Below are 13,721 nucleotides of genomic sequence, written 5' to 3'. Positions count from 1 at the left end.
CATTGTAGTTTTGATTTCTCTGATAATTAGTGATGTTGAGCATCTTTTCATGTGCCTGTTGGCCATCTGTATTTCTTCTTTGGAGAAATGTCTAGATCCTCTGCCCATTTTTTGATTGTGTTGTTTGGTTTTTTTTATATGAGTTGTATTAGCTGCTTGTACATTTTGGAAATTAATCCTTGTTGGTCCCATCGTTTGCAATATTTTCTCCCATTCTGTAGGTTGTCTTTTTGTTTTATTTATGGTTTCCTTTGCTGTGCAAAATCTTTTAAGTTTAATTATGTCCCATTTGTTTATTTTTGTTTTTATTTCCTTTACTCTAAGAGACAGAACCAAAAAATATTGCTGCAATTTATGTCTGAGTTGTTCTGCCTATGTTTTCATCTAGAACTTTTCTAGTATCGGTCTTACATTTAAGACCAGATCTTAGAGGAAATGCTTTCAGCTTTTTACCATTGAGTATGATGTTAGCTGTGGGTTTGTCATATATGGCCTTTATTATGTTGAGGTAGCTTCCCTTTTTGCCCACTTTCTGAAGAGTTTTTATCATAAATGGATGTTGAATTTTATCAAAAGATTTTCCTGCATCTATTGAGATGATCATATGGTTTTTATTCTTCAATTTGTTAATGTGGTATAGCACACTGATTGATTTGAAGTTATTGAAAAATCCTTGCATGCCTGGGATAAATCCCACTTGATCATGGTGCATGATCCTTCTAATGTACCATTGGATTTGGTTTGCTAGTCTTTTGTTTAGGATTTTTGCATCTATGTTCATCAGTGATATTGACCTGTAATTTTCTTTTTTGGTGCTATCTTTGTCTGGTTTTGGTATCAGGATGATGGTAGCCTCATAAAGTGAGTTTGGAAGTGTTCCTTCCTCTGCAATTTTTTGGAATAGTTTCAGAAGGATAGGTGTTATGGTGCCTCTAAACGTTTGGTAGAATTTACCTGTGAAGCCATCTGGCCCTGGACTTTTGTTTGTTGGGAATTTTTAAATTAGTGATTCAATTTCAGTTCTTGTAATTGGTCTGTTCATATTTTCTATTTCTTCCCAGTTCAGTCTTGGGAGATTATACCTTTCTAAGAATTTGTCCATTTCTTCTTGGTTGTCCATTTTATTGGCATATAGTTGCTTGTAGTAGTCTCTTATGGTCCTTTGTATTTCTGTGGTGTTGGTTGTAACTTCTCCTTTTTCATTTCTGACTTTATTAATTTGATTTTGATTTGATTTGATTGATCTCCCTTTTTTTCTTGATGAGTCTGGCTAAAGGTTTATCAATTTTGTTTATCTTTTCCAAGAACCAGCTTTTAGTTTCACTGAACTTTTCTATTGTTTTTTTAGTATCTATTTCATTTATTTCTGCTCTGATCTTTATGATTTCTTTCCTTTTACTAACTTTGAGTTTTGTTTGTTCATCTCTCTGTAGCTGCTTTACGTGTGAGGTTATTTATTTGAGACTTCTCTTGTTTCCTGAGGTAAATTTGTATTGCTATAAACTTCCCTCTGAGAACTGTTTTGCTGTGTCCTTAGGTTTTGGATCATTGTGTTTTCACTTTCATTTGTCTCTAGGTATTTTTTGATTTCCTCAATGATCCATTGGTTGTTTAGTAGCATATTGTTTAGCTTCCAGATGTTTGTGTTTTTTGCAGTTTATTTCTTGTAGTTGATTTCTAATATCACAGCGTTGTGGTTGGAAAAGATGCTTGAGATTATTTCAGTTTTCTTAAATTTACCGAGGCTTACTTTGTGACCCAGCATGTGATCTATCCTGGAGAAAGTTGCATGAACACGTGAAAAGAATGTGTATTCTGCTGCTTTCAGATGGAATGCTCTATAAATATCAGTTAAGTCCGTCTGGTCTAATGTGTCATTTAAGGCCTGTGCTTCCTTATTAATTTTCTGTCTGGATGATCTGTCCATTGGTGTAACTGGGGTGTCAAAGTCCCCCACTATTACTGTGTTACCGTCAATGTCCCCTTTTATGTCTGATAACATTTGCCTTACGTATTGAGGTGCTCCTATCTTGGGTGGGTGCATATAAATTTACCATTGTTATATCTTCTTCTTGAATTGATCCCTTGATGATATGTAGTGTCCTTCTTTGTCTCTTGTAACAGTCTTTATTTTAAAGTCTATTTTGGGACTTCCCTGGTGGTCCAGTGGTTAAGTATCTGCCTTCCAATGCAGGGGACATGGGTTCGATCCCTGGTTGAGAAACTAAGATCCCACATGCTGCAGTGCAACTAAGCCCGCGTGCCACAACTAGAGAGAAGCCTGTGTGCCACAACGAAGAGCCCACGCACCACAACGAAAGATCCCACATGCTGCAACGAAGATCCCGTGTGCCACAGCTAAAACCCGACACAGCCAGTAAATAAATAAATAAAATTTTAAAAATAATAATAAAGTCTATTTTGTCTAAGTATTGCTACTCCAGCTTTCTTTTGATTTCCATTTGCATGGAATACCTTTTTCCATCCCCTCACTTTCAGTCTGTATGTGTCTCTAGATCTGAAGTAGGTCTCTTGTAGACAGCACATATATGGGTCTTGTTTTTGTATCCATTCAGCCAGTCTATGTCTATTGGTTGGAGCAATTAATCTGTTTACATTTAAGGTAATTATCAATATGTATGTTCTGATTGACATTTTGTTAATTGTTTTGGATTTGTTTTTATAGGTCTTTCTTTTCCTCTTTCCTCTTTTGTTCTCTTATGATTTGATAACTATCTTTAGTGTTGTGTTTGGATTCCTTTTTTGTGTGTATATCTATTATAGATTTTTGGTTTGTCGTTACCCTGAGGTTTTGGTATAGCATAAAATCATTTTAAGTTGCTGATCTCTTAATTTCAAATGCATTTTAAATATCCTGCATTTGTACTCTCCTCCCATCACGATTACTGGTTTTGATATCATATTTGTATGTGAATGATTTCCTACCTTTAATATATGTTTGCCTTTACTGGTGAGCTTTTCCATTCATAATTTTCTTGTTTCTAGTTGTGGCCTTTTCTCTTCCCTTAGAAAAGTTCCTTTAGCATTTGTTGTAAAGATGGCTTGTTGGTGCTGAATTCTTTTAGCTTTTGCTTGTCTGTAAAGCTTTTTATTTCTCCATCAAATCCAAACGAGAGTCTTGCTAGGAAGAGTATTCTTGGTTGTAGGTTTTTCCCTTTCATCACTTTAAATATATTGTGCCACTCCCATCTGGCCTGCAGAGTTTCTGCTGAAAAATCAGCTGATAGTCTTATGAAGATTCCCTTGTATATTATTTGTTGCTTTTCCCTTGTTGCTTTTAATATTTTCTCTTTGTCTTTCATTTTTGTCAGTTTGATTACTGCACGTCTCAGCGTGTTCCTCCTTGGGTTAATCCTGTATGGGACTCTATGCACTTCCTGAACTTGGGTGACTGTTTTCTTTCCCATGTTAGGGAAGTTTTCAGCTATTATCTTGTCAAATATTTTCTGAGGCCCTTTCTCTCTCTTCTCCTTCTGGGACCCCTCTAATGCAAATGTTGGTGCATCTGACATTGTCCCAGAGGTCTCTTAAACTGTCTGCATTTCTTTTTATTCTTTTTTCTTTATTCTGTTCCACAGCAGTGATTTCTACCACTCTGTCTTCCAGATTACTGATTTATTCTTTTGCCTCATTTATTCTGCTATTGATTCCTTCTAGTATATTTTTCATTTCAGTTATTGTATTCTTCAACTCTGTTTGGTTGTTCTTTATCTTTCCTAATTCTTTGCTAAAAATTTCTTGTAACTTCTCGCTCTGTTCATCCATTCTTTTCCCAAGTTCTTGGATCATCTTTACGATCATCACTCTGAACTCTTCCTCACGTAGATTGCCTATCTCCATGTCACTTAGTTCTTCTTCTGGGATTTTATCTTGTTCCTTCATCTGGAACATATTTCTTTGCTGTCTCATTTTGTTTAAATTTCTGTTTGTATTTTTATGTATGTAGTGGGTGAGTTATGTTTCTCGACCTTGGAGAAGTGGCCCTCTATAGGGGATGCCCTCTGTGTCCCAGCAGTATACTCCCCTCTCATCACCCAAGGGCCAGGAACCAGCTGGTCCTAGGGTAGGTTCTGAGTGTGTATGTGCACTCAGTTCCACAGGCTTCAGGATTGTAGTTTCTTGCTTCTGGTGTCTGCCCCCTGGTGGGTGAGGCTGGTCTAGATCCTTGTGCAGGCTTCCTGGTGGGAGGGGCCAGTGCCTGCCCACTGGTGAGTGGAGCTGGGTCTTGGTCCTCTGGTGAGCAGGGCTGTATTAAGGGGTGTGTCTAGAGATGGCTGTGGGCTCAGGAATTCCTTAGGTAGCCCGTCTAAAGACAAGGTGGGTCTGTATTCCTGCCCTGTTTGCTGTTTGGCCTAAGGCATCCCAGCACTGGTGTGAGGCCAGGTCTCGGGGCCAAGGACCCAAGATGTCTGCCTCCAGCCAGAGTTCACGTAGGTGAACACTCCCTGCTATGTCCACCACCAGATTTTATGAACCCAGAGAGAACCACAGCTTCCCCCGCCTCCCCAGGAGACCCTCCAAGACCAGCAGGTAGGTCTGGCCCAGGCTCCTATGGAGTCACTGTCTTTGCCCTGAGTCCCAATGCACGCCAGACCTTGTGGGCACCCTCCAAAAGTGGAGACTGTTTCCCTCAGTCCTGTGGAGCCCCTGCAATCAAGCCCCACTGGCCTTCAAAGCCAAACTATCTAGGGGCTCCTCCTCCCGATGACAGGCCCCTACACTGGGGAGCCTGGCATGGGGCTCAGAGCTCTCACTCCTGTGGGAGAACTTCTGCAATATAATTATTCCCCAGATTGTGAGTCACCCACCCAGGTGAGATGGGATTTGATTATATCGCAAGTGCACCCCTTCTACTGTCTCATTGTGGTTTCTCCTATATGTCTTTGGATGTATAATATCTTTTTTTGGTAGATTCCAGTCTTTTTTATTAATAGTTGTTCAGCAGTTAGTTGTGATTTTTGGTGTGCTCATGAGGGGAAGTGAGCTCAAGGTCGTTCTATTTCACCATCTTGTCTCCCTTCCATCAGTTCATCGATTTTTAATTATCCATATGCCCGCCATTTCATTTCCATTAGTAATCAAGATTTAACTGATAAACTAATTTTTTAAAACTGACTCTTCCAATACCAGAAGTCACAGTGGTGTCACTGGCAAAGCCCACTGGGGTACCCAGGAAAAATAAGATGGAATCTAGGTGATAAGTTCTACCCTCTTCTTTTGTGATTAGTCTAGTTTCACTTGCCTATAGATGGCCCTGTGCAGTGACCTGGCACTGAACACATTGGATTAACGTTCTCAGCACAGAGCCATTGTGCCAGACACTTGCCGGCCATGTGCAGAAGCCAGCTTTTGTGTTCATAACCATAGTCTGGGTGGAAGATTTGGAATTGTTTGGAAAAATAAGCAACTGGTCAGAATTAGGGATGAGGAGGTCGCTAATGCCACCAGTCCAAGACCAGTGGGAAAGTTGACAGCACAGTGGACGCACGTGAAGAGGTGAGTACATGCTGGGACCAGGGTGAACGGTCCATCTCAGGGGCCAGCAGTGAGGAGGGATGACCAAGAGTAATGAGAGAGAGGCGGGGAGGAGGAGGGGCGTTAGCAAGCTTTAGCCTCCACAGAGAGCACGTGGGCAGCTGGAGAGGGAGCAAAGGCCCCCTCCCTCCCACAGGGGACTTTGGAATCTGTAGCCCCTGGGCTCTCATGCTCATGCACGGTGGGTGGTCAGGCAACCCTGGGGACTGCACCCCCTTGGTGGGCAGAGGTTGGCACCTGGTCCAGCACTTCCCCTGCACAAGGTGAACAGTCAAGCCAGAGGACCTTAAGGTGGGGAGAACTGATATTTGTCGGGTCCTGTAGTGGGTTAAATGGATGCTCCCCACCCAAAAAAATGTATGTCCGTGACCTAATCTCTGCAACCTGTGAATGTGACCTCATGTGGAAAAGGGTGTTTGAAAATCCCTTAAGTTAAACCTCTTGAGAGCAACAATGATTATCTAAGTGGGCACTAAATCCAATAACTAGCATCCTTATAAGAGACACACAGAGAGACAACAGAGTTGGGGGAGAAGGCCACGAAAAGACAGAGGCAGAGATTGGAGTGATGCAGCCACAAGCCAAGGCAGGCTGAAGCCACCACAAGCTGGGAGAGGCGAGGAAGGCCCCCCGCCCAGAGCCTGTAAGGGAGCGTGGCCCTGCTGACAGGAAGCATCACCCCAGGCTCCAGCGCCGGCGCCCACCCGCCTCTCCCATCACCTCCTGCTGCTCCCTTCCCAGGGCCTGAAAGTGCACCTGCTCGGAGGCTGGCCGGGTCGGCTGCTGGAGGCCTGGTGGGTGCCCTGTCTAGGAGCCTGCAGCTCTCCTTAGCAACCGGGCCAGCCACACGGTGGCCCCGAGGGCCCACATGCAGACCTGCCACGAGTCCACACCTTGAATCAAGTGGGCACCAAACCCCTTCTCTACGGAGAGCCTTTTCCTGCCTCCCCTCCTGCCTGCAACTGCAGGGACAGCCGTCTCCCCTGCCCTCGCACTCCCAGCACCTGGCAAGGAGCCTGGTCTATGCTCAGCCTTTGTTCAAAGAATGAAGAAGGAAGGAACAAAGGCTCTGACAGTCCTGTGAAGAGCCCCTGCCCCAGTACCCACAGGCCTCGGCACCGACTCCCTCATTCCCCTCCCTTCTATGGCACCTGGGATGAACCTCCATAGGGCAGGCTTTGCATCGTCTGATGACTAAGAAAGCTTCTGGAAGTTAGCGCCTGGGCCTCATATCTCTATCCCCCAGGCCAGCTCAGTGTCAATCACATAGTAGGTTCTCAGTAATTGAAAGGAACCGAGATTTATGAGACACTCTTAGCATCCTTGAATCTGGCCAGCCTGCCTTTCTGCAGGCTGTCACTGCAGAGTGTCACTCCCTACTGGAGCCTGTGCCCCAGCCGTGCTGCATTCCTAGAAGCTTCCAGAAATTGCACCAAGTAGGTGCCTGCTGCAGAAGCAAAGCACAGTCCCTTCCAGGTGGCCCAGGTACAGTCCCTTCTAGGCCACCTGCTCCGGCGCAGAGACACCCCCAGACACACGGCTCATAGCACAAGGTTCTCTTTATTGTGATGCTCAGTGGAAAACATCTGTAAACCAGCTCACTGTAGTGGTGACGGCTGCAACCATGCTAAGGCACTTTCATTATATAAAAAAAGGGCAGGGGTGGGAGTTCTGTTCACTCCTTTGTGACAGCAACTGGGACCTGAATTCAGAGCTTTTTAGGCATATGTAGCTTTTATATATCTTCATGATTTCTTGAGAGTTTGTTTCCTTAAAAAAAAAAAAAAATGCCTTCTTTGCCATAAGTAAGTCTAAATGCAGCATATACAAAACAGTTAGGAATACAGGGAAATTCAGCCACCAGTGTAGACCAGTGTAGGACAAGCTACTCTCTTCTAGACGTGGTTCCAAAGGAAAGGCAGTGATAAAGACTTGGAATTTTACCATTTATTACAGTTAGAGGGAGAAAAGACAACTTTTTTTTTCTTTTAAAAATATCTGTGCAGATGGCAGAGTCTTGAATTATACTGAGTCAACGGTGCAGGTCAACTACCCTCGGGCCCCGGTCCTGGAGTAGGTTCGAGATCACCTGGCCCTTTCCACTGCTCTGGCTGTCAGGCTCGGGACAAGTCCCTTAACCATTAAATATATTTGGTCCCCAAGAGTGTTGGGAGAGGTCACTGCTGGCCTCTCCAGCTTGGCCCCTGGGCCCTGTCTTCTCAGCCCAGAAGCCCTGCTGCAGCAGGGGCGGGCTGCCCTCGGCAAAGGAGGGAAAGGGGTCATCATTGCACTTGAGACATTTCAGAATCAGGAAGGTGATAGTGGCGCCGCCCGGCAGGGGTGGGGAGGAACGCCCCTCCCTCCCCGCGCCAGCTTCCTGTGCCCTGCACAGAGGTGGACCCCCTGGGCCTGCTCATGCCGGACCACCCAGAGCCCACGGGAGTGGGGGGCCACTGGGGCAGAGGGTGTGAGGTCACCGCGTGTGATTGCCAACAGCAAAGAAGGGAGAGGGTGGCGGAGGCGGGGGAAGGTGAGAACTCTTCTGGGGCGTCGGGCTAGCAAAACTCCTTAGTCTGAAGAAAAATAGATTCGTAGAAAACTCTCTTGCCCATCCCCGGAGGCCTGCCCTCCTCACCTCACCATCTTGTGCTTTTCGGCAAGGGAAGGGGGGAGATCCTGCTGGTCACTGTGTTCCTGGGCTAGGGCCCAGGACCCTGACTCTTTGGTATTAGATTCCGGGGGGCGGGGGGGATGGTGGGAGGGGGGCAGGAGGGGCTGCAGCAGAGGAAGCCGGAACGCCCTTCAAGGAGGCCTGGGGGGATGGGCGGGGAGGTGAGGCCTGAGGTCCCCTGGCCTGGGGGGACGAGGTGGGGTCACGGTCACAGCAGTCCCAGGAGGGAGGAAGGGTGCTGCAGGGGCTGGGAAGGGGAAGCAGAGTCGGTGCTGTCGTCCGTCTTGGGCAGCAGGAGAAGAAGAGGTTGTTACTCGGCCGCTTTGGCCTCAGCCCCGTCGGCTTTGCCGTCCACCTCCTCGTCCGAGCAGTCGCCGGTACCTTTCCGGGCCATTCGGCGGGGCACGACAAATGGCAGGTCTCCACGCCTGGGGGCAGAGGCAGCGGTCAGCAGGGTTGGCCAGGCGGCCGCAGTACTGCTCATGTGTTTCAAAGCGACCTTTAGAGGGAAACTAGCTTCTGACATCCCACGGGGAGAAGCAACGGGGGTGGGGGGGCCTCCAGGGACACAGCCTCCAGCGGGGACAGGAGGGCTGTCCCCTCCTGCCCCCCCTGGCCTGAAACTTCCCAAACACTAGCAAAAAGCCATCAGGTAATGGGGGCTGATTAAAAGGGGGGAGGCACAAGAGCAGATGAAGCTTCCTCTGCAAAATGCCACCCCCTGATCACACTTAGTACCAAACAGGTGAAACTAAGAGACACACAATGACTGTGTACAGTGTACAAAGACAGGCATCTCCTTCCGGTCCCGGCTAAGAAAATTGATATCACACGCTGACTAGACTGTCTGCTCTTGTTGCTTTTATGCTTTAAAAAAATGATCACTGGGAAAAGGAGGTAAGCAGTGAGAATCTCGACCAAAAAGACCCTCTGCCTCAACCATTTCATGCTGCCTGAACGTGACACTCCTTTGAGAATTGCCAAGCAGCCCTTTCCATTGGTTCAGAGTCAGAAGATGCCCGTCTTCACCCAGCACCTAAAGCTGTGCCAGGGACCGGCCGGGTTGCCTCGAGCAACTTCTAGTTGACAAAACCTGAAAACGTTCTCATTGGGTTTAGCGCTGCGACAGGAAGAGACTCCTCAGGCAGGATGGGAATAAATCACCCAGAGAGTTTATTTAAAAGGCTGGGCTAGGACTTCCCTGGTGGCGCAGTGGTTGAGAATCCACCTGCCAATGCAGGGGACACGGGTTCAATCCCTGGTCCGGGAAGATCCCACATGCCGTGGAGCAACTAAGTCCGTGCGCCACAACTACTGAGCCCACGTGCCACAACTACTGAGCCCATGTGCCTAGAGCCCGTGCTCTGCTACAAGAGAAGCCACCGCAATGAAAAGCCCGCGCACCACAACTAGAGAAAGCCCGCGCGCAGCAACAAAGACCCAGCACAGCCATAAATAAATAAATAAATAAATAAATTAAAAAAAAAAAAAAAAAAAAGGGCGGGCTACAGCCCAGGAGGCAAGGAAAACGAGGAAGGGCTCTCTGACTGGCACTTTCTCGGCGTCATTAAGCGCCTTGCTCACTGACATCTAGCTGAGAAAGGTGACCGAGTTTATAGGAGCCTCATTTTCCGAATTCTGCTTTTCAGGACAAACTAACTTTTTGAAGGAGAGAGGGTCCTGCGAACGGGCGGGTGGGGCCGGCGGGGCTCACCTGAGCTTGTTCTTGAGGGAGCTGACCTCGCGGTTCATGGCATCCGCGGTCTCCGTGGCATCCTCCAGCTCGCGCTGCAGTTTCCGGCGGGAGGCGTTAGCCCTCTGGGCCTCTTCCTCGGCCTCCTCCAGCTGCCGCTTGAGCTGCTTCAGGCGGGTGGACGCCTTGTCCACCTGCGGAGACGCGTGGCAGGGGCCCCGGTCACGACCCCGCATGCCTGTGGCCCTCCCCGCCCTCAGCCGCCAAGGGGCAGGGCCCCGCTCTGCCGCCAACACACCTGGTCCTTGTACTGCTCGGCGTTCCTCCGCTCGTCATCCACCTGCAGCAACACATCCTTCAGCTTCTTCTCGGCCCGACGCACCTGCTTGCAAGCCGCCTGGCGCTCCCTGAAAGGCATGAACACAGAGGCTCAGGGGGGCACCCTCTTTCGGAGGGTCTGGCCGACAAATCCACAGGCCGGGCCACCCATTCCTGGGCCTCACTGGTACTTCCCCTGATGCTAAGGTGGACCGTCTTTACTGAACACTCTTATGAAGGCACTGGGATTAGCCCCATTTCACAGATAAGGAAACTGAGGTTCAGGGAAGGGAACTGACACATCTCAGAGAGCACATATAAAGCTAGGAAAAAGAGGACTTCCCTGGCGATCCAGTAGTTAAAGACCCTGCACTTCCAGTGCAGGGGGTATGGGTTCAATCCCTGGTCAAGGGAACTAAGATGGCGCACGCTGCTCAGTGCAGCCAAAAAAAAAGCTAGGAAAAAGGAAGATTGACCCCCATTACCCCCAAAGAAGTCTCAGTCTTGCTGAGCCCACGGATGGGCTGCCCAGGCGGGTGGGAACCCCACCTCTCTGATTCAGCCCTCAGAGAGTCATCAGGCTCCCCAACTTTAGAAGTGGGCTGTGGGTCCTATTCAAACTCCACAAGCCCCAGCAAAAGGCCCCAGGGAAAGGGATGAGAGCCCCGTCAGGATGGGGGGAAACAGTGTCAGGGATGGGCACACAGAGGAGCCGGCAGATGGTGCCCGGTGACGGGCGAGGGGCACCCACTTGGTCTCGTTGTCCAGCTGCTCCTCCAGCTGTGCGATCTTGGCCTCGAGGGCGGTGATGGAGGCCTTGTACTTGGACTTGACAGTGCCCTCCATCTCCTGCAGCTTGACCTTGAGCTCCTTGTTCTGGCGCTCCAGCTGCTGCCGCGCGTTCTCGTTCTTCTGGGCATGACTGCGCTCCAGGTTCAGATCGGTGTTGATCTGGTCGATCTGTGGGAAGAAGGGCTGGTGACCTTGAGGAAGGCAGGGATCCCGGCTGGGGGCAGAGGAGGGGCAGCTGGACCCTGCAGGGCCCCTGATCACTAGGTCTTCCCAGAAGAGGGAGCTGCCCAACGTGAAGGGTCCAGAAGCAGCACAACACCCGAGAGAGAGGAACCAAGGAGCCAGTGCAGGCACCAGGACATTGTCCCCTAAGCATCCGGGGGCGGCTGCCTCTGCCTCGGCCACTGGGGAGGCCCACTCACGTCACCGAGGCGGCCCTGGTGCGGAGAGAGGCCCTGCCGCTCACCTGCAGGTTTGCCTTCTTCAGCCTGTCGTTCACCAGCTCCGTGTTGCCCTGCTCCTCCTCCAGCTCCTCCTCCAGCTGTGCGATGCGGGCCTCCAGGCGCCGCTTCTCCTCCAACGCCAGGGCACTGGGGAGTGGGGGGAGAGGTGAGAGGGGCCGAGCCAGAGCGGGGAACCCCTCACCCGCTCGCTCCTCGCCCGGCGGAACACACCGCGCTCACGCCGGCTCACCCTTTGCCGCTGCTGTTGGCTATCTCGTCAGCCAGCTCGTCCCGCTCCTGCTGGGCCTGGCGCTTGGCACGTTCGGCAGCCGCCAGGTCCTGCCACGGGAACCCGGAATGTGACCCGCCGGGGCCGCCCGCAGCCAACAGCCCTCCTCTGTCCCCGGTACTGTGAGCCCCTGGCCCCCTCTTCCCAAACCCCTTCCCAGGCCTGCCTCCTCCATGAAGCCCGTTCTCAGGAGCCCCTCTGAAGTCACAGCTTAGGCACCGTATGATTACACAGCCCCCATATCTAAGTGCTAAAAACTAAGCCAGGTGCCGGGGATGTTGCAATAAACAGGAAGTCATCCTGGCCTGACGGGATGCCAGTCCCTCTACCTTCCAGGCAGACAGGAAGCTGGGGCGACGGGACAAAGACGGGAGTTAAGGCCAGAGTGCGGGGCTCTGAAAGCCGGCGGGGGCAAGGGCTTCACCCGGAGGGTGAGGCGGCCTCACCGGAGACCCACGTGTGCAGGAGGGCACAGCCGGTCTGGGCAGGGCAGACGAGGAGCGCCTGGATGCCTGGCCCGGCTAGGAGCGACCTGGTAGCCAGTGTCCTCAAGGCAGAAGACGGCCTAGAGCCTGGGGAACGCTTTCACAGCCTGCCTCGTGTGAGGGACAAGGCCGCCAAGGGGACACTTGGTGCCGTAAGCCTCTGCGAGGGACCCCTCCTCGCCAGGCAGCAAGTCACAGCAGGCAGCGGTGAAAGCCTCGCTTCATGAGGGAGCCGGCCCCAGGAGGTGACAATTTGATTCACACACACGTTTTAATCACACCAGGGAGCCCTGCTACTTCATGAAACCCTGAGGGGTGTTCTTTCAGAAAGCAAGAACCACCCCAGCCCATTCCTGGAGCTTGGCCCGTTCTTCCAGGTCTGCCCGGGTGGCCCAGGCAGGTGGGTGGAGGCCCCGAGCGCCCTGCTCCGGTCCGGCCCACCTCCTGCAGCTGGATCATCTCGGCCTCCATGCTCTTCAGCTTCTTCTCGTTCTCCTTGGCCTGCGCCAGGATCTCCTCGCGGGAGGCGCGGGTGTCGTCCAGCTCCCGCATGTAGTCCTTCATCTGGGCCTGAGGGCAGGGAGGAGAGGCTTGATGCCACCATCCCCGCCACTCCTGTGTGCCCACCCCCCGCACAGGGACACCCCGCTAACGGGGACCGATGGCTGGGTCTCAGCCTGCGGCCACATTCAACCAACATAGCTATAAAAAAAGACAAAGCTTCCTTTTATTCTATACCATCTTTACACGCTTTTGACTGTTGGGATTTACAAAGCACACCTGCGGCAGCGTTAGTCCCCAGGTGGGTACAAGTCCAGCTACGTTTCTGTTTACTTTCTACCACCTCCTGTTGATTTGGATCCCGCGCTCTGGCGCCATCCCCACTGCTCCAGGTCAACGGCCACCTGCCAGGTTAGTCCCGGCAACATGGCGTGGTCATATGTCCTTTGTTCACTGGGGATTCGTTTTAACTCTGAAGATCTTGGGAAATAGTTGTGGTTTTTTTTCCTTTTGCAGCTAAATCCCAAATTGGGATTCCCCAGGCCAAAGGATACAACCCTTGCTGGGCACGGCCAAGTGGTACCAGGTAGAGCGGCCACCAGCAATGAGAGCACCTATGCCCTACGACCTCGCAAACACCAGCGTTTACACTCGTTCTTATTGTTGCTGGTTTGCTGGATATGATGCGGCATCTCAGAGCTGGTTTTTTAAACTTATTATTCTTTCATTACTGATGAGGCCAAGTACGTGTTCTGTGCTCTGGGCTGCTTCTCTGAACCATCAGCTTGGAACCTTCCACCATCGTCCATTAAGGCTGGAATGGGTCACGTCTGGTTTATTCTAGAAATCTGCCACTAAGTGACTATAACGCCATTGCATTTCTAGGTGTTCACTTGTTTGTTTCTTTGTTTAAGGCACTCAAAGACAACAATCTCACTGCAAGTTTGCTTCTGACTAGTTTGTTTCTGCTCAG

The 13,721-nt window shown here is 50.3% G+C and overlaps 1 protein-coding gene across 1 annotated transcript in view; it reads right to left on the bottom strand.

Moving 5' to 3' along the window:
• Positions 1-7,097: 7,097 nt before the first annotated feature.
• Positions 7,098-13,721, bottom strand: part of MYH9 (myosin heavy chain 9) — a 90,857-nt gene continuing 84,233 nt past the window's right edge. Inside the window, exons 35-41 of the mRNA XM_007165677.3 lie at positions 12,689-12,817; positions 11,724-11,812; positions 11,497-11,620; positions 10,990-11,198; positions 10,219-10,327; positions 9,942-10,114; positions 7,098-8,655 (exon numbers count right to left, since the gene is read on the bottom strand). Coding sequence (XP_007165739.2) covers positions 8,538-8,655; positions 9,942-10,114; positions 10,219-10,327; positions 10,990-11,198; positions 11,497-11,620; positions 11,724-11,812; positions 12,689-12,817 — 951 coding nt within the window. The 3' untranslated portion in view covers positions 7,098-8,537. The remainder of the gene's footprint in view (positions 8,656-9,941; positions 10,115-10,218; positions 10,328-10,989; positions 11,199-11,496; positions 11,621-11,723; positions 11,813-12,688; positions 12,818-13,721) is intronic.

Source organism: Balaenoptera acutorostrata, chromosome 11 (genome assembly GCF_949987535.1).
Source record: "Balaenoptera acutorostrata chromosome 11, mBalAcu1.1, whole genome shotgun sequence".
Lineage (NCBI taxonomy): Eukaryota > Metazoa > Chordata > Mammalia > Artiodactyla > Balaenopteridae > Balaenoptera > Balaenoptera acutorostrata.
Note: the sequence above shows the minus strand (reverse complement) of the source record. Positions and strands in the feature narration are given on the sequence as shown.